This window comes from Chelonoidis abingdonii, chromosome 7 (assembly GCF_003597395.2).
Source record: "Chelonoidis abingdonii isolate Lonesome George chromosome 7, CheloAbing_2.0, whole genome shotgun sequence".
In the NCBI taxonomy this organism is placed as follows: Eukaryota; Metazoa; Chordata; order Testudines; family Testudinidae; genus Chelonoidis; species Chelonoidis abingdonii.
In genome coordinates this window covers 85,716,116-85,742,407 of record NC_133775.1, presented here as the reverse complement: position 1 = coordinate 85,742,407, position 26,292 = coordinate 85,716,116, and the positions used below count along the sequence as shown (strand labels likewise).

The 26,292-nt window shown below is 42.5% G+C and overlaps 1 protein-coding gene across 1 annotated transcript; it reads left to right on the top strand.

Annotated features, from left to right (window-relative positions):
• The first annotated feature begins 135 nt into the window (after positions 1-135).
• On the top strand, positions 136-26,292 carry HMMR (hyaluronan mediated motility receptor). Its single transcript, XM_032776039.2, has 18 exons — positions 136-236; positions 4,673-4,771; positions 5,599-5,687; positions 6,525-6,575; positions 7,459-7,647; positions 8,929-9,015; positions 11,885-11,985; positions 14,072-14,146; positions 15,373-15,551; positions 16,306-16,454; positions 16,720-16,934; positions 18,420-18,536; positions 20,420-20,578; positions 22,046-22,198; positions 22,285-22,384; positions 24,763-24,939; positions 25,518-25,680; positions 26,209-26,292. The coding sequence occupies exons 1-18, from the start codon at positions 191-193 to the stop codon at positions 26,226-26,228; spliced, it is 2,169 nt and encodes a 722-aa protein (XP_032631930.1). The 5' UTR covers positions 136-190; the 3' UTR covers positions 26,229-26,292.

Genomic DNA, 26,292 nt, shown 5'->3' with positions numbered 1-26,292 from the left:
CGCTTGTTTCCCGTGGGATCTGGTGCGCATACTCTACGCAGAGGCGGTGATTGGCTGGGTAGCTCTACGGGCTCGCAGGCAGTGTTCTGTGATTGGCTGTCGGGGGGTGTTAAGAAGGCGGTTGGGAGCTTGAATCTGAAGCTGATCCTGGCAAGCGTGAGTGGTTATTGGGGCTGAGCGCTGTGCAGCCATGGCCTTCCCCAAGGCCCCCCTCAAGCGCTTTAACGAGGCCACTGGTGAGTGTGCGTGGGGCCCGCGCCCTGGGTAGCTTGAGGGCGGACCTGGCCGTGCTGTCGCTAGCCCTGGGCGTTTAGTGGCTCTTGCGGGGGAGCGTCCGTACAGCCCTCGTGAGAGCTGGAGGGTTAAGAGTGCTCTGTGGCCTTGCAGGGGAGGCGATTGGGGGGCCGGGCGACTGGCCTTGATGATGTCCTTGAAGCCTCCCCTTAGGCCCTGGTACAGCTGCTTGGCTGGGCTGGTGCTCACCGGTCATAGCAGCCGGCTGAGTGATGCTGAGTTAAGGTTTCTCTCGTCTTTGAGGCGCCCGTAGGCTCCCAGGCTTGCCTCCCTTTGTGCCTTGATTAACTAGCCTACTGCTAACTCCTGAAGGCTGGTCTTGGTGCAGCGCTGGAAGAAATGGGGTACTACGCATCCAGGCGGGCAGCTGTCCATGGCCTCTAGCCCTTGATCAAAGGTTGTTCTGACTGTGTGCATGCTCAAGCGTCTGTTCAAAGGGGTCTCAGGTCAACAATGCTATTCTCAAGTATCAGAGGGGTAGCCGTGTTTGTCTGGATCTGTAAAAAGTGACAAAGAGTTCTGTGATACCTTATAGACTAACAGATGTTTTGGAGCATGAGCTTTCATGGGTGAAGACCCACTTTGTCAGACGCGTGTGGTGAAAATTTCCAGAGGCAGGTATAAATATATGCAGGCAAGAATTAGTCTAGAGATAACAAGGTTAGCTCAACGAGGGAAGATGAGGCCCTCTTCTCGCAGTTGAGGTGTGAACACCAAGGGAAGAGAAATTGCTTTTGTAGTTGGCTAGCCAGTCACAGTCTTTGTTTAATCCTGAGCTGATGGTGTCAAACTTGCAAATGAACCGAAGTTCAGCAGTTTTTCTCTTTGGAGTCTGGTCCTGAAGTTTTTTTGCTGCAGGATGGCTACCTTTAAATCTACTGTTGTGTGTCCAGGGAGGTTGAAGTGTTCTGCAGGTTTTTGTATATTGCTATTCCTAATATGTGACTTGTGTTCACTTATCCTTTTATGCAGGGATTGGCCCATGTATATAGCAGAGGGGCATTGCTGGCATATGATGGTGTGTATTACATTAGTGGACGTGCAGGTGAATGAATCAGAGATGTTGAGGCTGATCTGGTTAGGTCCTGTGATGGTGTTGCTGGTGTAAATATGTGGACAGACTTGAATTTTTGTCACCACAAATACCATCAGACTTATTTCAATAAGGTAGCAAGCTCATGCTTATGGATTAAGGGGCACCTCCTTACCCACATCCTCTGTAGACTGTGAGCGATGAAATTGCATGCATTGGAACCTGGCCTAACTGCTCAACTTTCTAGGGCTGCTCTGTTGTCTTCACTAGAATATAAATGGCCTATTTATGCCTGGTACAGAGTACTCAGATAGAGGAGTATGTCACCAGGGCTTTGGAGTGGAGCCTGGAGCTGGAGCGCGGAGCAGTGGAGCTGCAGGTTTTTGCGTGGAGCTGGAGTACAGCTCTAAAGCCTTGTATGTCACAACCATGCTTGACAGGGACTTCTGTAGTTGCACTGTAAATATTCTGTGGGTCACTGTCACTTGATGCACCAAAAGCTTCATCTTCCTTGTCTGTGGCTTCCAGACATTTGTGAAACTCTGAAAAGATGCTTCTTCTATTGAGCTTTGCTTGTGATCTTTCTAAACATATGCTTTAAATCTTGTTTCTGGGATAAATTCTATGGCAGTGGTCCCCAACATGGTGCCCACTAGGGCATTTGTGTGCCTGCCTAGTGCCCAGCAGAGGGGAGAAGCCACGGCCCTATGCCTATTGGGGACAGAGAACTCTGGGGCTGCAGGATGAGGACGCCGGTGTTCTCTGTCCCTGGCAGGCACGGGTCTGCTGCTTAAGCTGGAGAGAAGCCACAGCCTTGCGCCTGCAGGGGACAGAGTGCTGCCTCCTGGCTTCTCTCTGCACTGCCCAAAACTGGCACCAAAAAAACCCCCAAAACGTTCTGACTCTGCAGAATTGACAGTGTGCTGCCCCAGGCATGTGCTTGCTCTACTGGTGTCTGGAGCCGGCCCTGTATGTGAGTAATTGTTGGCGCCTGCCACACTCTCTTCTGAATCATGAATGTGCTACTGGCCACAAAAAGGTTGGGGACCACTGTTCTATGGCTTGTATGTTGGGAGGGGTGGCGGAGGCGGCATTGCTGAATGGCCTTAATGGTCCTTTCTTGGCCTTGAAATCTAAATCTGTGAATCCCTTTTCATCCACCTCATGGCGAAAACAGGATTTCTTCCCTTGTCCTCAGTAGGCTCCTAACACTTGTAGCTCTACTAATCAACTCTCATGCTTCAGACAGTTGTCTGCAGGGATCAGGAGAAAATTTTTCCCAACTGTATAACTGGCAACAGGGCGTTTTAGTGGTGTGTGTGTGTGTGTGGTGCTTGTTGTGTGTGGTGTGCGCTTTTTTTTTTTTTTTTTTCCCTTTCCCCTGAGGCATCATCGATTTGTCCAGTGTTCTGTGGCCAGAGTAAACTGGTACTCTGAGACAATACAGAGAATTCTTAGATGCCTGGCTGGTATGTCTTGCTCATATGCTCAGGGTCTAACTGATCAGGAGATCAGTCAAGAAAGAATCTTCTCCCAAGTCAGGTAGGTAGGAATGTTTTGGTCTAGATGGCTTCCTCTGCACTTCAGAGCATGGATTGGCAGCTGGGATCATCTGAGCATGCCTCTCCTAATCAATTTCCAGGCATTAGTGTATCTGTCTCTCTTGTTCTCCATGTGGCACACAACTGTTTTGTCTCCTGAGGACTAACTTGCTTTGGTCTAACTAAAGTCATTAGACTTAGTATAAGGGTATCTGAAATGTTATGTCTTGAGATAAACAAGAGGTTAGACAGATGATCTATGGTCCCTTCTGGCCTTAATCTCTATGAAACAGACTAATAAAACCAAAATTTTAGGACATAACCTGAGTATTCCTCTAACTGGCTGATACAACTAGCCTTGTGTGTAGGATTCATAGAGTTCTACAGTGGCACTAGCATCTTGTGAAAACTTTATTCTGATGTTTCCACCAACTCAGCTGCATCCTTTTTCAGTGTCAAGATACTCCATGTGTGCTTCATGTATATCTGTGGTTCCCAAACTATGTTCCTTGAATCAGCTGCCAAGTCACATGGTGGAAGAGCATTTTGGCAGCTTTAAAAAAAGCCACCATCTCCTGTAGGCAGCTGTTACAGTTGTCAGAAATGTTATAACATGGTTGAGAAGGTGGTCCAAACTATTGAAATAATTTAAGAACTTGTTTTTTAGATCATACCCCATCCAAGGACAGCACTCCCTCCATCTCTGCTTTTTAGTACTTGATGTCATGAAGCAGTAATGTGTTGTTACACTGACTACAATTTTTCCATTCAACCAAAGGTCACTAACTGTCCAATCTTCTTCTTAGTGTAGAATCTCATTTCTTCTTGAAATGGAACTACAGATACAGGCCACCACCTCACTAATAAAGGGGCACCTAGTTAGATTGTTTGTTAAAGCTTTAATACAAGATATAAAAAACCAAAGATTATATCCACAAAATCCTAACTGGTGACAGTTTAATACAGAGCTTTAAGAAACTGACTATCTAAGAACTGTCTCTCCTAATAGGTATTAGTGATGGACTGCATCTATATACAGTCCCACCAACATATACTTGGAGAGGTCAGAGGGTGGCAGTTCATATCTAGTCAATCCCCGACCTCAGTGTCAGTAAATCAGCCTTGGAAACTGAAACAAGTTGACAGACTCGCTTGAAGTAGCTTGCCATATTCTGAGACCACCAAGGACAGGGTATTGCCAGCTGTAAGTGTAAGAGCAATGATGAATCCATGCCAGTGTGTTCTCCTATCTTTCCAGTTTCCCTTCAAAGACAGTTTTTTGCAAGCAGTATTTTAAAATTATGCAGTTGGAAAAATGGCAGAGCTCAAATGAGCCTCCCTATTAAAGTGGAAGAGACTACCTTTTAAAAGTTTGTGCCATTCAAAGTGCTGAAATAGGGCTGATCCAGTCTTAAAGGAACAAGATTGTCTTCTAATTGCTCATGGGTTTCCAATAACTACTAGAATAGACTTTAATGCACTAATTTTTAAGTCTTTCTGCGGTATTGAGTATAGACCACAAATCTAGTTTATGGTGGTGTTCCATACACAAACAGGTAAGAATGCTCTGCTATGGGCATAACTTTACTGCTGGTATGATCTGCAGAATGCTTGGACAAGCAATGTCTGTCTGTCTTCTGTGCTTTTATTTGGATATCTCTTGTGCAGATTAAAAACTGGGAAATGTGGTATAGGTCTGAACTGCCTGGTGGCAATCAATCCATAAATATAACTCTCTCCTCTTTCAGATTCTCATAACTAGTGTTCTCTCCTGTGCTGAACATCTCATTTCCCCCATTTCTAGCTTATGCCCCATCACCGGGGTCCTATGAAGTCAAATCTTCAGAGGCATTGAAGGGACCTATGTCTTTTGACAAATCCCAACGCTTTAGAAAGCAGAAAGGTAAGTAGTCCTACAGCTTGACAAACGTGCAATTACAAAGTTTCAAAGGGCTTGTGATGCTGAAACTATCATCTGGTCTATACTTAAAAATTAGATCAACCTAGCTGCATTGTTCAGGGCTGCTGAAAAATTTTGCATCCTAAGCATCATAATAAGATCAATCTAATCCTGTGTAGATGCAGAATAATTTTTCTGTTGACCTAGCTTCCACCTCTTGAAGAGGTGGATTAACTACATACACAGAGAACTTCTTCCATCAGCACAGCTGTATCTCTTGTGCCGCTGTAGTGTAAACATGGCCTTGGTGCTGATACGCTGCTACTTCGGTTTGCTTTCTCAATGCTTGAGATTATGGTCTGTACTTTGCTTTTGCTTCATGTTTGGTTCATTATCCACCTGCTTCTATTTTAAAAGGCTTCCAGCAATTTGAAAAGTATGCTTATCTGAATTTCCCTCCTCCAGTAATACTGCATTATTTTCATTGAAACATTAGGGACTTTTTTTCACTTCGTGCATTCCATCCACCTACCTACATAGTCAGTTTCTCCTCCACACTGCAATTGAGGAGCTACAGTAAGCTGTAAAGTGGCAATATTTCATTTCCTGAGGGTATATCTCAGGATGGATGGTAAATTCAATGGAAACTGAATAGATGGTGTCCATCTAACTCTTGTACAGTACCAGGTATAGAACAGTCATATTTTTATCAAACCTTCAGATTTGGGTGGGCATTCTAACAAAGATCAAGACTCTATCAAATGTAGTCTTTCCACAAAAACAGTCACTCAATCTTGACCCTTTAATATGGTGAAACTTTGTCTCCACAGGGGAAATGGAAAATCAACAGAATTTGAATAGTGAAATGAATGACTGCTTGCCCAAAACTGCAAGAAGACTTAAATCTCTGGGATCAACAGTAAGACTTTTTGTCTCTGGTATAGCTATATTCATACTGTTAATTCTTGGCAAACCTATAGTTTTAGTCTACTCTGAATTTGGGTGTTTAAAACAATGCATTCTCCAAATTTTGAATCGTTTGATAGGATAATTGGGTTTCTTTCAAAGCCCATCCTGTAGGGACTAAGAAAAGTCCTTTCTTTTCTTTTAAATGGAATGTAGCTTAGCCAGACCTGGAATAATCCACTTGTTCAGGGTCAATAGAAACTCTGCCTGTGGCTGGAGAGGTGATGGCTTCTTCCTGAGAAGGGAGAGGTAAGGAGTAGACAGTTCAAGTGCTGCTCTTTCTGTTTAGAGTCTGGGAGAGGGGGGAGAGAGAGAGGGGAGCTAAGTAGCTATTGAGCCTCTGCTGCCTTTCCTATAGAATAAAGTGAAAAGCAGAAGAGAAGAAGTTGAACCATTTAGTGTGTGAAAGTCAATTAAATATTTTGTAGTTTTGAGGGAAGAGGGGGTTCAATGGTGGGTTGTGGGGTTTGTTAGTTTTTTAAATTAACTTACTAGCCTATAGGTTTTTTTGTAAGTGTTTGTGAAGTGGTAGGAAGTCTTGCTAACACAACTTCAGTGTCAGGTTTTCAGTATTATATTATGTAAATCAATATAAAATTCTTATGATTAGCACACTAGTTCAAATAGCCCGATATCATGGTTCTCATAGTGGCAGTTTATTTTGTCAGTAATTTTCAAGAAACCCTGCAATGAAGTAATCAACCTTAACTGAATACCTGTTAGTACTTAGTTTTTGTGCTCTCGGGTATGAGAATATGTAACCCTTACATGCTTTTTCTCCTATCTAAAGGATACAACCATCATGAAAGAGCTGAAAAAACAAAAGATGCTTGAGAAAGAGGTATGAACAGATTTCTTTTTGGCTTTATTAAAAAAAAGTGACCACTATTGGCTTCACGTGGAAGGAATTAAAATTGCTAGCTAACAAATATGTAACCTGACACATTGATTAAGCTTATGAATAGGTCTGTAAAATGACCAAAGCAAAACTTTATCAAAATAACTATGTACTAATTACTGGGTTTGTCAGTGGTACAAAATCTTGACACTTTGATTTAAGTGTTGCCTGTTCTGTAAAGGTTCTTATAACATGCTCATAATATCTTAGCTCATTCCATCAATGAATTCATCTGAATCTTCTAGGCTGGCAATAAATTCTGGGGCAAAAATCTCAAAATGAATATGAGAGAAACTGCTTTTTCTCGTCAAATGGTGGGATATTGTTCTATGTAATCACCTGCTGAAGCTGTAGCTTTGGAATTAAGATACAAACTTCAAGTGTGTGGATGTTAAACTTCTCTCTTTCACCACTAAAACTGTATATTTTGGCTTCATGTAAAAATCTATCAGATGTTAAGGGTGTGGTGTTGACATAAGTGTCTTTCCACCCCTCAATCCAGAAGGCTAGTTTTGCCCAGATGGCAAATTAGAGAAACCAGGAGATTATTTTGACTTGCACCCTGGTTGAAATAAACTGAATAGGGCAAAGTAGCCAGATGAAATGCTAAGGATACAAAAGCCACTAAGCTTAATGATGGGTAAAGATCTTCTCTAGTAACACTCACAATGTCCTTTCCCTTTTTCTAACAGTTAAAAGTTGTTATAACGAAGGATAATCTGTCTTCACAGGAGAACAATGGACATCACTCAAACTGAACTTGGTTTTTTGGTTTTTTAGAAATTAGAGAAGTGTAATAAATATTCAAACAACTTGTTTCCTCTAGATTCGTGCATTAGTGAGAGAACGTGGAGAGCAGGATAGAAGACTCCGGGCTCTAGAGGAGGATTTCATGAAGTCTGAAGCAAAACTAACTGCAGCAGTCAGGGAGAAAACATCACTCTCAGCGAATGTTGCTTCCCTGGAAAAACAGCTTCTTGAATTAACAAGAACTAATGAATTTCTAAAATCAAAGGTATTTATCTGGACCTGGATCCACGTAATCAAGTTAGCAGTGACTTGCTATGGTTTTTGTCACTTTCTATGCAGGTGACATCCTCAAGCTTGTTCACAAGCAACAAAGTTAATGGTTTTTAGTCTTCTACAGTTAAGAAAAGACTGGACCTGATCCCTTAGATTGGGGTTGGTAGGTTGACCAGTAGGGCTAATGCTCAGGCTTGTGTCAATAGAGTACTAGGCTGTACTTGTAAATTATATGGCAACTTAAACTTTAATTGCACTGTTGTCTTTCCCACTTGCTCACTGTAATTTTGGATCAAACTATGTTATAACAAAGTTGAAGTAATACTACGGGGTAGACAGTGATGCTTGGTGTTACTGTCTGCAAAACATCCTCATCTTATACCTAATGTGGGCTGTACCAAGATAGTGCATAAGAGAGGTAAATTTCCTGCTAAACTAGCAAGATGCTGTGCAAGGAAAGCTTTGCTTTGGAGGACACTGACAAAGAGCTCTTAGGTGAAAAAGGTGGAAGAAGATTAAAGATAATGGGTGAAATTATGTCTCCATTGGAGTCTATGGAAACTTTGCCACTGACTTCAGTGAGGCCAGGATTTTACCTACTAGCTTTGATTATCTTGACCTAAACAATTGAGGCGCATCCTACCCTCAGAATAAAGTCCCATATCAAGTGTGTACTTGTGTTGCTGAGTTCTTCTGATCAAATTTGTTAGACTTGACATGTGGCAAGTTGAAATCTGCTGTTAATCCTAAGGCGCAACTAGAATTTATGCATAGGCAAATAGTAAACTTTCAGTGAAGATTAGTGACTTGTGTAGGAACATTTTCAGTATAGTATGTTTCTAGGGCTCTAGCTTCATCCCTTCAGGTTCCTGCCCTCACCAGCAATGGGACCTATTATACCGTGTTAAATACGTAAAACTGATTCAGGTAAATAAAGTAAAACTTTTACAACACTTCTCTCAAGCTACACTGCAACACTTCAGTGGTAGATACTGTAGAACTTTATAATTTAAGAATATAAAGTCACAAATATGCCTTTTAATGTACATTTGCCTTGGCTTGTGCACTCTGCAGTTTATTCAAAGTCAGTTTACAAGTACTCTTTCCCCCTAAATCAGTAAGAAATGCAGATATCTTTTGGAGACAGGATTAAGTGGGGGAAGGGAGGGAGGGAATTAATAAGGGTCAGGGAATGCCCTTAAGTGAATGTGAACTGCTCTTCTGTGTAGGGCTAATCCTGTGTTAACCAGAAAGTTTGTTTTTTGTCTCCAAGTTTTCTGAAGATGGCACACAGAAAAAAATGAGCAGTCTATGCATGGAGTTAATGAAACTCAGGAACAAGATGGAGACAAAGAGTAAGGTAAGTTACTGTACTGAAATTGCTCAATGACAAGAACTTGGATCTGTTCCAGAATTAGAAGCAGGGTACTAGCATTTCTACATGGTAGCTTGCAATTGAAATGCCTTTAATGACAAATCAACTTGCAAATAATGGGTTCTTCCAACTTCACTGTCAGAAGTAGCTTTTCCACTGTTAAATGGGAAGTGAGCCAAAGGGCTCAAATGATTTCAAGTTTGCACTGCAAGTCTACAGCAGAGACAAGAGCCAGAACCCAGATAATTAGGCTTCTAGAAATCCTTTGATGTCACAATATCCATGTGCCTGGGATGGACCACACTGAGAGAGACTGCAAGAGACAAGGCAGATATTCTCCAGATCAGTATCAAAAGAACTTCCGTAGCACTGCACTGGCTACCAAGAAGCCAAACACAGTTCCTCTTAGGCATTCCAGTCATTGGTTCTTATCCATAGAATCAGAATATCAGGGTTGGAAGGGCACTCAGGAGGTCATCTAGTCCAACTCCCTGCTCAAAGCAGGACCAATCCACAGACAGATTTTTATCACAGTTCCCTAAATGGCCAGACAAACAAGTCTAGTATAGTGAGAGGTTACTGGAAAAACGCAATTCATTATATACGAGGTTCTGCTAATCCCAAAGGATCAGACCCCAGGTCAATGTGTAAGTATCTCAGATCTTACCCACATATAAAACTGTCAGCTTACTAAAGATTGGCTGACGATTTTTATTAAGAAGAGTTATTGAATGGCTAAAGAATCATATACATACAAGTGACTTTCAGCGTTCACAGATCAGGATCATAACAGTGATGGAATAGACTGTAGGCTTCCAAAAGATTGGAAGGGCCTCAGTCCATAACTAAGAATACTCATTTTAGTTGTAAACCCATAATCCAGGGAACTGGAGCAGGAATGAGGCAAAATGGAGATGGCTCTGGCAGTGTTCCCTCTAATTTTTCCCATGCATGTGTAGAATGAATTTTGTTATGTGCACCGATATGGAGGAGATGTGACACAGCACCTCCATATTGGTGCACATAACAAAATTCATGTGGCAAGGGTGGGGCAGAGGGTTGGAGTGCAGGCTCTGGGGTGGGGCTAGGGATGAGGGGCTCAGGACTGGGACAAAGGATTAGGGTGCAGGCGGGGAGGGCTCCGGCTCAGGGTGTGGGCTCTGGAGTAGGGCTGGGGATGAGGGGTTGGGAGTGCAGGTTGCCCTGGGCTATGGCAGGAAGAGCGCGCATGCGCGCGCGCACACACCCTCCAGCTCTCTTTCCATAGCAGTACCTGAGATAGTGGGGGGAGCCTCTTCCTGCTGCAGCAGCTCTCGGGTTGGGGGAGGAGCACCTCTTCATCACATGTCCTTATATGGTTTGCAAAATCACAGGGATTGGCATTGGCTCCTGGCTGTCTGAGGCATCCACACAGGGGTCGGCAAACTGCAGGCCAGATGCCTCCTGCCAGCCATTTTTAATCCAGTTCTCAAGCTTCCTCTGGGGAGCGGGGTCTGGGTCTTGCCCTACTCCAGCTGGGGAGCAGGGTCAGGGGCTGCTCCTTGCAGCTCCCGGAAGCAGCACCATGGCCCTCCTCTAGCTCCTGTGCGTAGGGCAAGCCAGGGGGCTTGGCTTTGCATGCTGTCCCTGGTCCGAGTGCCACCCCCACAGCTCCCATTGGTCAGGAACCATGGCCAATGGGAGCTACATGGGTGTTCCCTGCAGACAGGGCAGTGTGCAGAGCTACCTGGCTGTGCCTCTTTGTAGGAGCTGGAGAAGGGACATGCCGCTGCTTCCGGGAGCTGTTTGAGTTAAGCAGTGCCTGGAGCCTGCACCCCTGAGCCTCCCCCATACCCAAATCCCCTGCCCCAGCCCTGATTTTTCTCTCTCCCTCCTCCTGCCCTCCAAACCCCTCAATCTCCAACCAGAGCACCTCTCATCCCTGGCTCTACCCCAGAGCCTGCAGCCTCAACTGGAGCCATTTCCCCTCCCAACCTCTGAACGCCCCCCTTGGTCACAGAGCACCTTCCTGCACCCCAAACCCCTCATCCCCAGAGCCCCATCCCACATCATGAACTCCTCACTTCTGGCTGCAGCCGCAACCACAGGCCACCCCACACCCCTGCATGCCAACCTCAATTTTGTGAGCATTCATGGCCCGTCATACAATTTTTATTCCAAGATATGGCCCTCGGGCCAAAGAGTTTGCCTACCCCTGCATCCACAAGAAAAGCCTGCCTCTTCAATGGCCCATTGTGAGAGTGGAGTGTCCTTAATGGGCCACCAACACAGAGTTGGCTAGCCCTGATATAAATCTAGCTCTGAGGTGTCACCCAGGCATACAATACATGTTTGAGATACAGATCTATATCCAATGTTTGTAACATCAGATACAATGATGCATAGATTTAACCAGGATAATCATAGCTGACAAATTCAAACTTTTTCCATTGACACTTTACATGATACACTTTGTATAAGATGTTGCAATTGTATAACAGCAATACAAATGGTCATCTTCAATCATACAGCATCATAATCCAAGTATGTGTTTAGACCCCACTGCCTCTAGAAAGCAAACAAAATAGCATCATTTAATTCTGTAAAAATCACTACCATAAATATAGCTTCCTGATATACTTTCTCACTTCATATTCATCTTGAATTCCAAAGTCATAATTTGACTCCAACTGCACTGGGCTGTGCCAATAGTAAACTCTGATTTATGGTGGCAAACTTTCCTGGATAAATAAGCCTGTCACAATGTCTAATAGGAATATAACTTGTTGGCTATATTTTATGCTTGTAAAAAGTCTATAGCTATTAACTACCTTTTGTTCGTTTTTTTTTTGTTTGTTTTTTTTCCTCTTTAAAGAATGTCCTTGCTAAACAAGAAGACATGGAAATGAAGCTGCAGGCAGTCCAGAGGAATCTAGTGCATTCCAAAGGAAAAGTAGCACAGCTGGAAGAAAAACTGTAAGTAACAGAGGAATTACCTCTGGTATAAATTTCCAACTCTCGTTGCTTATACTTAACTGTAACATATGGCAAATTAAATGAGTGTCAGCAGATGCTAAGGAGAAGAAAAGTACTGAAAACGGGGAGTTGACAGGAGCTTGCCAGTGGATTGGAATCTGGTGTAGCAGAAAACTAATAGAAAGTGATCTGTAAATCAGGTTTAGGCCCTGTTGTATAGGATTGTAAGAGGTGCCTTGTATAGGACACTGCCCCTTAGTGTCTATTTTGTAGCAAGACAAAATAGCTCCTCTAATATTGCAGTTGTGACTAGAATAGAAATCTGTCAACCTTGGGTAACTTCCATTCCACAGCAGAAAGAAGGTATTTTATCCTGCAAGGTTTCAATTTTATTTTGTATCAACTCAAGCTATTGGTGTACTGTAGGTAACCAGTTGACCAACATTAATATTGTTCAGGTGAACTAGCTTGTATAATATGATAAGGATAGTTTAGAGGATTAAAGCACTGGACTAGGACTCAAGCTAGCTGGATTCAGTTCCTCGCTCAGACGTAGACTCTTCAGTGAAGGTTATGCCTCCATTCTACAAAATGGGGAACAACAATTGTCTCCCTCACAAGGGTGTTGTGAGAATTTTTGACCTGAAGGTCTAGCTATTCCTCTCCAACTTGCTCTAATACCCATTGTGGAGAATGTCTTTCTAGAAGCCAACTCTTTCTTACACCACCTCAAGCTGAGGCACTTGATTTGCAACCTTTATATATTATAGAGGCAGGCCCCATCCATCTCCTCAAATTCTACCCTGAAGCCAATCAACAGCCAGTGTACTTCACTTCACTGTGCAGGCCACTGCTTTTCTACATCACTGCACATTTCACAATGGATCTCAAGTGTGACCCATACCCAGTAGCATAGCTAGGGGAGCGGTGGGGGAGGGGGGGGAAGCGACTGCTTCCCCCACTGAGCACAAGTGGCGCCTTGTCAATTTCCTGGTGTCTTTGTACTCACCCAGGGGGAGCGATTTTTTTTAAAAAAAAAAAGCACTGTTTTTATTTTACTTACCCGGCGGCGCTCTGGGTCTTTGGCGGTGGGACTTTCACTCACTCCTGGTCTTCGGAGGCATTTTGGCAGTGGGACCTTCAGTGCTGCCAAAGAAATCCGGAGTGAGTGAAGGGTTCACCACTGAAGACCCAGAACGCCGCTGGGTGAGTAAACGCGCCATCCATTGCAGCACTTTCTTTTACTGCTCCCCGTTCCCTCCACCTGGCTATGCCACTGCCCATACCACCCTGTGCTCAAACATGTGTGAAGTAGAATGGAATCCTCATTACATGAAAATGTTTTGTAGTCTTTTCAATGTCTCAGGAGTCAAATGCCTGAGCTGACATTGCACTTTGAGTTTGATAATAAAAGTAAAATTCATGAAACTAGTGGTAATGATTCTGCTGGTAAACTTAGAGCTAACAGTTCCTGGGGAATGGAATTGGTCATGGGAGACATTAGCATGTTTGTACAACTGGCAGCTAGATGTAGCATTTCCCAACTGATGTCCCTAATCATGAAGATCATAGGTAGGCAGAAAAATCTACTTGATTTTTTTTTCAGATCCCTAATACCATCTTCTCACTGCTACCAGAAGTAGCAGTTACTGACTGGGCAGGATCTCATGCCACCTCCTTCCCAGACTGTAGGACAGAGAGCCCCTAGGCTAGGTATGGAAGAGTGACTTAATTTATTCTGTGAGTTAGCATGAGCTCTCCTTAAAGTTTGTTGCTTCCCACATGCATGTGAATGGCTGAACATTCAGTATTTGAAACTGACAATGCAAAATATACTGAAATGCAACTCTTAACAGATTCATGAAGAAACTTGTCTTAATTTCATATTGTGTGGTACTGAATTACTTGTCGTCTAGGTGTATTCTGGTTCATGATTAGATGCCTTAATACTAGCACATGAATGCAGAATTTCTGTTAGCTGTCTTCAGGCAGCTACTTATTAACCTCTGGCTCTGTGCAGCTCTTCTTGAGTATCTGGTTTTAGAACTGTCATTTTAAGTGCAGCATCTAAATTTCTTATTTTTAGAACTGCTACTGAGAGAGACATGGTTGAAGAAAAGTCTGACACGGAGAAACTCTTGGAATATATTACAGAACTCAGGTAACAAGTTTCCATTTCAGATTTTGACAAATCAAGTGTCACTTAAGCTTCAGTTGTAGGGGATTGATCAAGCTTTTAGTGGTATTTCTAATTTGAATTGTACAAACATCAGTATTATAACTTTCTTTCCTTTATATGGGAGAGAGGGAATCTCTAGTCCATTTCTTAGATTTAAAACCTTCAAACTAGCTTGACTCTTGGTAATTGAGCAAGGCTTCACCTCTCCATAGTGGCATAGAAAGATACTTCCATATACAAAATGTCTGGTCAACACTACTTATGCACAGTTTTTATGCTGGATTTTTCCTTCTTAGGCCTTGTCTACACTGCCACTTACAGTGCTGAAACTTTCTTCGCTCAGGGGAGTGGAAAAATACTTCCCTCCCCTCCTGCAAGCAGTGCAAATTTCAGTGCTGTAAAGTGGCAGTGTAAACAGTGCTACAGCATTGGGAGCTATTCCCCTTGCAGGAGTTTTTATTATAGCGCAACTGCACAGCCATTTTAAAGTGCTGCCACGACAGTGCTTTACTGGCTGTGTATACAGATGGTGCAATACAGATGCCTTCCAAGATCAATAGGACAACTACGTGTATTGCAGATCCCAATATAGAGAAGGCATGTGCACAACTGGTGTGGAATTGGGCTGCAGTACATTCTGTAGCACTTTCTTTGTTGGGGATCCACCCTGCCCCTTAAAACGGTGGAGAGAGATGCAAAGACGTACTGTTAGAGAGATGGAGGGACCCTTAAGCAGAGCCTTGTATCTTCATGCAGTGAATCAGACATTGTAACTTTGGATCTGTGCAGTTCCTGCATACATCTGAGACTGGTTTCCACGTGTCTCTGGAGAAGGGGTAAGCCCCCAACCAGTCCAATTGGCTGGAGTTGGGGGGGGGGGGGCGGCAGGGGGCACTCAATGGAGAGAACTTCATAGGATTCTTCATGAATATTTTTTCCATAGGAGGAATGATCTGTGTCTTAGTGAACTCTCAAAGTGGAAGCTGCGTTGAAGGTGAACTATAAAGACCTGATCTCCATCATTGCACATTAATATAGATCTTGCCCTGAGCTCTTTCATCTAGATATGAATCTTTCCCAAGTCCTGTTTAGATACTTGGGACCTCAGTATAACACAGGATTATGTTGGTACAAATTGTGACGACAACAAATGTAAAGTTAAGCAAAATGTAATGCTGACAGGTATCTGGATTTTTTTTCCCCCTTAGTGGAGCTGCAGAACAGATAGAGAAGTACAAACTAGATCTTCTCCATATGGAGAAGATACTGGCACAAAAGGACCAGGACATCATGGCCTTGAAAGATTTTTTTACAACAAAAGAGGAAGAACAATCTAAACTAATCAAAGAGCTTAATGAAAGGTGTCAGTTGCTTGAACAAGAAAAAGGTAATTGTTAAAGCCTGTGGGATGAGTCTCTGGACTCATGTCCAAACTGATTTCATTTAGACCTTATGTAACATGATTCTGTTGAAATGTAGGTTAGCGTGTCCCAAGTCAAAACTGTGGTATGTCGTTATACTGAGCTGCTTCTTTACCTATTATTAGCCCAGATTATAGTCAGAAGTAAGGCTACTAACCAGTACTAAAAACTTCACCCAGCAGCAGATGGAGGGGTGGCAGAGGTGGGAATGGGGAGCTGTCTGAACCAGTTAGTTTACATTCTGGAATTTCCAGAGTAAGTATGATTCCACTTGAAAAATCACACTTGGTTCTAGTTCACTATTCTGATATAGTGACTGAGGTGTGAGCTGTTCTCCAGGCAGCAGTGCAGCATTGCATTGTCACAATTCAGTGCTGCATACCATAGTATCTTCTGGCTCTAGACTCCACTAAGTGACTCATTTCTGCACACCCCTCTATAATCCCAGCAGTTGTTCTGGGAGACAGTCGTGCTTCCTCCTCCCCCATTTTCTTTAATGCTGAGAGAGAGAGAGCCTCTTAATGATTGCTCTTGTCACCTAGGATCCCTTGTCACCTAGGATCCAAGAATGTTCATATGATAAACTCAGCAGCTCACCAAGTTGTGGGAAAGTCTGCTTTAAAAAAGAGAGAGCAAGAGCACCACAGTATACTGTAGGGCAAAGCTCTTAATCATTCTGTCCTCAAAGCGTTCTTATACTGGCATCTTTCTCTTCTATAGAGAAACTCTTAACTGAGAACAGAGAAAAAGAGCAAAATATGAATGCTGAAATAGAAAGCTTGAAAAAGAGACTCCTCCTAGAGGAGCAAGAACACCAAAAACTTCAGCAGAAACAGGAGGAGATCTATTCTCAGCTGCAACAAGAGAAGGTAAGCAAAATATGGATTTGATGTACTCTTAGCAAATGTTGAATTCTTGCTCTGGTTTAGATCAAACCCATTGTGGATGTATTGATGATAAATAAGGGCTTGTTTACACAGAGAAAACTGAGTGGCATAGCTATAGTAGACTGACTATTAGCTAGTCAACCTAATGTAGATAAGCCCTTACTCTTCATGAAAATTAAGATTTACTGTGTATACTCAAAACTCCTTTGTACTAATAGTTATGTATTTCTGCTGTCTGTACCTGCAGGAACTTTCCACTTCCATACATCAAAAACTGCTAGAGTTTCAAGAAGAGATGACAAATGAGAGGCTCCTTTTGGAGGAAGAACTAGAAGAAGCAATGGATGAGTTAGATAAACTGCATATTAAGGAAGAAAAGGCTGATAAGTTGGTAAAGCACTTGGAACAAGAGAACAAGACCAGAGCTGAAGAGCTAGCACAGATGGAAGCAAAGCTGAAAGGGTTTGTGAAAAGAGTAACTAACTGTTGCTTTTAATGAATTTGGAAATACAAATGGCAATCCCAGGTTCAGTTAAAAAAAATTCTCAGCTAGAATACACAGGACTAAACTGACCTGTGGCCACCTGCTCTTTTTTTCCTATAGCAGTTAGATCTAATCCAATATCTTCAAAAAGCAGCTCTTAATTTTAGCAACTCAATCCTATCTGTTTATAAATATGGGCCCTACCAAATTCACAGCCATGAAAAATCTGTCATGGACTGTGAAATCTTGTGTGCGCATGTGCACGCTTTTACCCTATACTATACAGATTCAGGGGATACCAGCGTTTCTCAAATTGGTGTCCTGACCCAAAAGGGAGTTGCAGGGTGTCACAAGGGTTGATAATCATGGTATTGCCACCCTTACTTCTGTGCTGCCTTCAGAGCTGGGCAGCTGGAGAGTGGTAGCTGCTGACTGAGGGGCCAGCTCTGCAGGCAGAGGTTTGTGCTGTTGCTGGCAGCAACTCACCCTTCAGAGCTAGTTTCCCAACCAACAGCCACTGCTCTCCTGTTGGCCAGCTCTGAAGGCATCACCGCTGCCTGCAGCAGTAAGGGTAGATGGTAGCAGTACCCCCCCCTCCCCTGCCCCACTACCACCTCCCACAACTCCTTTTTGGGTCAGGACCTCTACAATTACAACACTGAAATTTTAGATTTAAAATTTCATGGATTCAGCTATTTACTACTTGTAAAATCCTATGACTCTGACATTGACCAAAATGGACCATAAATTTGGTAAGGCCTTAGTTATAAGGACACCAAGTTGCTCAGCAACTAAAGGACTGAAGTGTTTCTGTTGTTCAACCAGTGTTTTTAAAATAACTTTGTAGAATTGATTTAACATCTTTTCTATTTTCACTTTTGTATCCAACATTAGGCTGTCTAATATCAGAATTTAATCGATGTAATTTATGAACTGCTCTGCTAGACAGTTTACTGATTCAGGATAATGAAAAAGTACATAAAGCAAGATGCTGTGCACAAATGTACTCTATTTAAGCTCTTATTGGACTTGCTAGCTCTGAAGAGTTATTTCTCTTCCATATGAAGATAAAATCTAGACATCTCTAGCCCAACTGGATAACATTGACTTTGGGATTCTGGAGAAATTAAACTAGCCCAAGGAGATCTGCTGTGAGGACCAGGGAAGAAAAACAGTTTAATCTCAGAGTTGAGATTAATTGAACTAAATTCCTTCTACTTCCATGGTAAAAATCCATCCTACAGACACAACTGAATTTAAAGCGCTGGGGAAAGAAAATGTAAAATCAAAACTGCTAGGCAGACTCTTGAAAGTGGTATTGAGGAAAGAAATATACTCATTGGATCAGAGGTAACAGGAAGCTGATAGAGCAAGTCTGTCATGGCCAGTACAACCACTGCTGTTTGTCCTAGACCAATGTCAAGATTTGGACTAAAGAATGGAATATTAAAATCTATTTTCAGGAAGAATGTTGAGTTGGAGAGAACCAATGAAACACACAGTAAAGCCATTGTTCAGCTGCAAGAAGAGCACAGCAACACACTGCGTAAACTTGGAGAAAGTGTTGCTGAATTTGAAAGGTATTCAAATTAACTCTAGCTGCTAGAGGGAGATAGAGTGGGATTTCACAGGCTCAGACTTTCCCTTTTTCCAGGTAGGTGCTCCACATGCTCCCCCACCCTGTGTCTCCTACCTGCTGCCAAACAAATGATTGGTGGGTGACCGATGGGTACTGAGCACCTGGTTTTACCTCTCTCTCTTCCCCTGCGCGGCCCCCCCCATGGATATTCTAGCCTTGGAGCACCCGTGGAGTCAGCATTTAAATCTTTCAACTTCTTGTGTACGTAATATGTGCCATACACTTGTAATCCAACACTATCAATGTTAGTGGAACACTCTTTCCAAATCATACTTCCATTCCTGAAACCAAAACTACATTAAGACTGTGTGCATTGGCAAGTGCAGCTTAACTTTCTGTCAAGATCCAGATGAATATTATGAGAGTTAAATGTCTGATCACAGGCTGTTCTCTGATTTAGGGATACTGTTGGTTTAATTGCTGGAAACTACACATGATGATGCAAAGTATTTTAAAACTGAACTGGTAATCTTGTACTTCTAAACTCTCTCTCAAAACTGGCAGAGGATACAGAAATAGCAAAACCACTTTGCTTATCTGCCAGTATTTTCCTAACCTCTTTGTTGTAATTACTCATTTTTTAAAATCTGATTTTTATGTAACTGTTTGCTATGCAAAAGGGCATTCGGAGAGTTAGGTCTGACCCCTTGGTGACTTCTGACAGAAATGGAGAGAGGTGTTATTTGGTCATCTGTACTAATTGAAGCTTTGGTACAATTTCAACAGGATTGTAGACACTGCTTATAATTTGAGCACTCTAAGTATTTGTATAATATATTTGATGTGCCATGAATGACTTGGAGTATGGTTATAAAACTTGCAGATGGTACCACGCTGGGAGGGGTTGCAGACGCTTTGGAGGACAAGATTAGAATTCAAAACAACCTTGACAAATTGAGAATTGCTCTGAATTCAACAAGATGCAATCCAATAAAGATAAGGGCAAAGTACTACATTTGGAAAGGAAAAATCAATGCACAACAAAGATTGGGGGGGGTGGGGGGGAAACCAGCTAGGAAATAATACTGCAGAAAAAGATTTGGGGCTATAGTGAATCACAAACTAATTAAGAGGCAACAATGTGATGCTGTTGCAAAAATGGGTAATGTCATTCTGGGATGTATTCACAGTCTTGTATGTAAGATGTGGGAGAACTGTCCCACTCTACTTGGTGCTGATGAGACCTTAGCTGGAGTCTGTTTCCAATTCTGTGCACTACACATTAGGAAATATGTGGACAAATAGGAGAGGACCACAACAAATGATAAAAGATTTAAAACACCTGACCTATTAGGAAAAATATGGGGTTTTTGTGTGTGCATGTCTTGGTTTTTTGTTTTAAAATCTCTAGCCTAGAAGAGAAGGCTGAGAAAGTACCTGATAAACAATCTCATATGTTAAGGGCTGTCATAAAGAAAAAAGCGACTAATTGTTCTCCAGTCCACTGATGTTAGGACAAGAAACCAATCTGCTTAATCTAGAGCAAGGGAGATTTAGGTTAGATAACAGGAAAAAGTTATAACTACATAAGGATAGTTAAGCACTGGAAACAGAAGGCTGCGGAGTCCCTGTCATTGGAGGTCTCTAATAACAGATTAGACACATACTTTTCATGGATGGTCTTGAAATATTTCCTCATACTGAGGCAGAATTAACTAGACCACTTGAAGCACCTGGCTCTCTATTACTATGATTCTGTGACAGGATCTCAAATAAAACTTGCATCAAACTTATGGTGGATTATTACTGTCTTCAAAAGGACTGAACACTGCAAAATGAAGATTAGCATTTAAGTAACAGATGCTAAAAAATTTTCCCTTCTAGTTACAAGGGATCCATGACTGAAGAAATGGCATGTCTCCGACTGGACAATTCTTCTCTACAGGAGAAAGTAGCTGAGCTGAGAAAAGTAGGCCAGGATATGCAACAGCAACTCCAGGAGCTGGAACATGCCAAAGACAAAGCAAAAGAGGAATATGCAAGGTAATGGACCATCTGATTATTCCTTAAAGTGGTTGGGGGGGCACCTTTGACATGCCTATGGCCAGACCATATGGAATATTTCTCCAGTACAACTAGTGTTATGAACTGTTTCTCATTGTTGGAGGCATAGACCTTCAGCTGCAGGGCACTGAAAGGTTGTTGTGCAAAATCCACTAGTATATGCAATGCAGGTTAGGAGGTGACTCAATTCAGTTGGATAGCTAGCTACAATACCTAGTCTCCCAGTGACTGACTCTCTCTCATATAACTTGGGTAATGGACTATCAATCTATTTCATTGTATGTAAATGCTTGTCACCCAAAAGCTTCTTGCTGTTGGCTACAGTGAAAAGGGAACTTCAGTCTTCTCTCTACCCCTGCTTACTGCTTCTCCAAATGCCTTGTGTGATTAAATCTCTCAGCTCTAATTCTGCAGTTTTGTGGTTCATTCCTCAAGATGCCTGACTTAAAGTCCATCCAGGTCAAATATTTGTGACTAATCTGGGCTACCCAACTTTTTCTTGCTCTTTAATCTAGGACCTCAAGATACACTACAGTGGTTTATTTAACTGTCTTGAAAGCTGTCACAAGTTCACTTTATTTAACCTTTATCTCCAGTATTTGACTACAACAGGATATGTGTAATTAAACCAAAGGCTTACCAGTGAATGACATAGCATTTTAAAAGCCTTTGGTAAGATTATAAAAGAGCAGTTGGCCTCTTGACATCCAAACTGAATATTTTTTTTATTTTTATTTTTTTTTCCCCCAGCTCTGTGTACAGTGAAGTTGTAGCTTGGATAAATAACTTACAGGAGTCACTAACTCTTCAGTTTAGAATCTTACAAATAGCTTAATTAAAACACTTTTCAAGTTCACACCTCCTTGAAATGCTTAAGGAGACAAGTGTGCAATTCCTGCTGGATTTATTAAGTGGCTCTTCTCATTCAGGAGTCAAAGCTTCTACTACTTACATTAACTGTTCAATTACACCTATTTAGTTTAGCTTTGCAGGTCTGTCGGCATGAGATGTATCCTTCTGCAAGTAGCTTGAGCGGGTAATCCATTAATAGATACACCAAGTTGTCCTTAGCTCTTTTGTCTCAGACAACTACTGGAATAAGACACAATACCTTGAATTAATTTAATGTGTGAAAACAGTCCTCCATTGGACAGGTCAACAGGCTTTACAGATGCTTTCCTTGCACAGAAAGAGATACTGCCTGAACTACTGAAACATTACAAATATTGTAGGCTTAATCTGATGATAGCCCCTTTCTATCTCTGTTGGCTTCCTTATGCAACTCTGCCTGCGCAAACCTTGCTATTTCAGTCTAACCATTCTTTCTATAAGTATAGTGGCTGGAATGCTGCAAGCCTTGCTTGCTGCTGATTAAATCTGAAACTCTCTCCAAATATTTCATGAGGAAGTAACAATGTTTTTTTTTTAAACTTTTCTCTTCCCTAGGATGCTTCTAGATGCTCAGACAAAGCTAGCGCTAAAAGAAGCAGAAATAAGGAGAACGAAGGAATCCTGCATTGCACAGATAACTAAACTTCAGACAAAACTGGAAGAGCAAACTGAAGACTTCAAGAAACAGCTTGAAGTTGAAAGATCAAGGTGACTCCACATCTGACTGGTTTAGTAATAGGAATACTTCTAAGACTAGACTATAACCAAAACTACTTGTATGTTTTTATGTTCAGGAAAACTATAGATGAAAAGGTGGCAGCTGGCTTTGAAGAAGAGATACAAACCTGGCGTGCTCTCTATGAAGACTTGCACAACAAAACTAAGCCTTTTCAGGTTAGTCTCTGTGCTAAGCAGCATCTACAGACTTAAGATTCATTACCAGTGGGTCAATACTCAACTCCAACTCTTAATAGTTAACTTGGAAGATATTACTAGGGCCTGGTCTACACTAGGCATTTAAACCAAATTTTAGCAGCATTAAACCGATTTAACCCTGTACCTGTCCACACAACGAAACCCTTTATATCGATATAAAGAGATCTTTAAACTGATTTCTGTACTCCTCCCCGACGAGGGGACTAGCGCTGAAATCGGTATTGCCATGTCGAATTAGGGTTAGTGTGGCCGCAATTCGACGGTATTGGCCTCCGGGCAGTATCCCACAGTGCACCATTGTGACCGCTCTGGAAAGCAGTTGAACTCAGATGCAACTGGCCAGGTAGACAGAAAAGCATTCATGAACTTTGATTCTTCATTTCCTGTTTGGCCCACGTGTGGAGCTCTGATCAGCACAAGGTGGCAATGCAGTCCCAAATCCAAAAAGAGCTCCAACGATGGACTGTACAGAGATACCTGGAGCTGATCGCTGTATGAGGAGCAAATCTGCTTCTATCAGAGCTTCCGTACAGAGACGAAATGACAAAGCTTTGAAAAAATCTCCAGCTAATGATACAGAGTCCTCGCACAGTGCTGTGTGACAACGTGTAATGGAAAGCCAAAGAATCAACTGGACGCTCGTGGATGGACGGGTACTGCATGTACTCCAACTATCTGCAGTCTCCAAAAAAGCATTTGCATTTCTTGGCTGAGTCCTGATGCCCTGAAGAGTCAAAATCATTTCCGGGTGTTTCAGGGTATATGATCATTAATTGTACAACCACCCCACAACCAAGACAAGGAGGGGGGGGGGGAAATCATTTCTCACCTTTTTTCAAGAGTCTACCCTATGTCTTACTGCATGCTGCTGGTAAACGGGGTGCTGGCACGCGTGAATACCAGCATCCCTTCCGTGCAGATGGTGCCAATATGACTGATATCATCTTCATCAGCCTATGAGCTGCCTGTTGGCCTCGGTGAGGTCAGGCCGAGGGTGCCTGGAGTAAAAAATGGGAATGATGCCTGGTCGTTCCCAGAGATGGTATAAACAGCTGTACTAGCTCTCAGTAGCAACTGGAGGCTGAGCTCTCATCAGCACTCCTGCCCTCCTACCCCTATGTCTAAAGAAAAGTTTCTTGTACTTGCTGGACATCAAAGCAGCTGGAGGCTGCCGTACCTCCCTCAATTTTATCTCACTAAAACTGTTTTCTGTAATTCCTGGTCATTTCTTTATTAAGCTTCCACAAAGAGGACACGCCACGGTAGCCCGCAGGACAGGGTTTGGGGAGGAGAGCAATGGGTGGTTGTTGACGGGGCACCCCCTGAATGGCCGGCAGCTAATAATTCTGCAGGATCTAGACACGGAGGGCAGCTGTGCTGTCTGGTTCCTCTCTGATCACTGGTTTCTAGTACTCTTGCCCCATAATTCTAGCAGAGTGTCTCTTATTTAGACAAACATAAAGAAGGGAATGACGCCCGGGATCGATTCCTCGTTGCCATGTCAGGGACCCTGACTGCCTCACGAGGCCAGCCAGAGAGCACTCATGACAGCACAGATGGTAAAATGATTCATAACCTCTCTGCATCGCCAATTTACAATGGCAGTATGGTGGCATAGGGAATGGTAACCATTCTGCTACCTTGCAAAGGCAAATGAATGCTGCTGTGTAGCACTGCAGTATCGCGTCTGTCAGCAGCATCCAGTACACTTACGGTGACGGTGACAGTGACAAGGCAAAACAGGCTCCATGGTTGCCATGCTATGGCATCTGCCAGGGCAATCCAGGGAAAGGGCGCAAAATGATTGTCTACCGCTGCTTTCACAGAAGAAGGATTGAGTGACGACATTTACCCAGAATCACCCACGACACTGTTTTTTGCATTGGGATCTCAACCCAGAATTCCAATGGGCGGAGGAGACTGTGAGAACTGTGGGATAGCTACAGGATGGATAGCTACCCACAGTGCAATGCTCTGGAAATCGACGCTAGCCTCGGTACATGGACGCACACTGCCAAATTAATGTGCTTAGTGTGGCCGCGTGCACTCAACTTTATACAATCTGTTTTACAAAACCAGTTTATGTAAAATCGGAATCATCCTGTAGTATAGACATACCCTATGCCACTAATCCCCTCCCCCCCCCCGCCCCCCTCCCTCTTGCATATGACTTCCAGTGTCCCAATTTGGGGAAGGGATATTAGCTGGTTATCAGCAATTTCTTGTTCCTCTTAGACCTAAACTTAATGGAAGTGTTGGAGGCACAGGTATTATTCATAAAGGAATAGGCAGTGATAGTTCATGTTCCCTTATCTCCTACTCAACCTCTCTTACAGCAACAACTAGATGCATTTGAGGCAGAGAAGAATGCTCTCCTGAATGAACATGGTGCAGCCCAGGAAGAGCTGAACAAATTAAGTGATGCATATGCTAAGCTACTAGGCCATCAGAATCAGAGGCAGAAAATCAAACATGTTATGAAGCTGAAAGATGAGAATGCCCAGCTCAAACAGGTTTGTCAACTGACATGTCTAACACATATATCATGTCCAACCACTAAGCAACATCACCCTAGTTTAAGATAAACTACCTAGATGCTGACAGTAAACATCTGAACTTATTCCGAGTTTAACACTAAAATAATCTGGGACAATTCTCTCTAGCCTGGAGTTGGAATGAGCCACTTCAGTTCCAGGCATCTACATCTGGGCTAGTGTTTAATGTTTGACAAACCAGGTAATAGCTGTGAGAGGACAAATCTCTAAGCTTGACCACTTACTAGACCTAATGGAAATGGATCCCAAGTTCCATATTGCCACACTGGCCAGAGCCTTGCAAAGAAAGCAGGGGATATTAGTGTCTCATAGCATCACCCATAGACCTTTTTAGTACTTCTAGAACGCCATGCTCTTGAGTCAGGTGTAAGTAATAAAGTTTCCAGCCATCCAAAAATCTTTTGTCTTTTTTAAGTTTTTACAGACTTCTCTTGACTAGTGTTCGTTAACATAGTTTAACTTAACTGACTCATGACTGCTTCCTTCATAATGTGATGACCTCAGAATTATACTAAAGTTTTTGTTTCCTGCTTCAGGAGGTTTCAAAACTGCGTGCTCAGGTGGCTAAGGAAAAACAAGCACAGAAAGAGCTTCAGGAGCAACTGAATGAAATTCAGGGCATCAGGCGCTTTGATTCTTCTAAAGCTTTTCAATATGATAGCAAGGAAAATGGTGCTCCCAAAACTCCTTTAAAAGAAGGTAAGTATGGGTGTTAAATCAGATGAGTGATTCTCAAAATGAGGCTTGCATGGATCTCCTGTGGCTCTTTCAGCACATATTAAAACCCTGATTTAATTATTAACCAATCAGGATGCTTTTACTATGTTAACCTATTGTAGTTGATAAAATGTCATTTTGCTGTAAGAATTTTATTTATTCTGTTGTGTGTGTATATAAAAATAAAAAAAGTAAATGAAACAATGAATTCACACTACTGTGGCTTGTTTGGGTAACACTGATCACTAATTGGGTTCCTGAATCACTGAGGTCTCAGTATCAATGGTTCAGATCATGTGTAAGCGTCCACACTTGCCTGCAATTATCCCTCAAATATGGTCAAAACAAGACTTCACATTATATAAACTCCCCATTCCATATGGGGAAATGCAGAACCATAACTTAGTAGCAGTAATTAATGTCTTGGGTAATATGTGAACTTTGAGTTATTATTTTATCTACAGTAGTAAAAACATTTACAAGAAGCTCACAGCAGCTTTTCTATTGCAGGCAACAGGAACAAGTGCTGACCTGCTGTTGGTTTCAAGATGATCCTGTTAACTTGCTGGGAAAAGCTAAATGCTGCATTGAAGA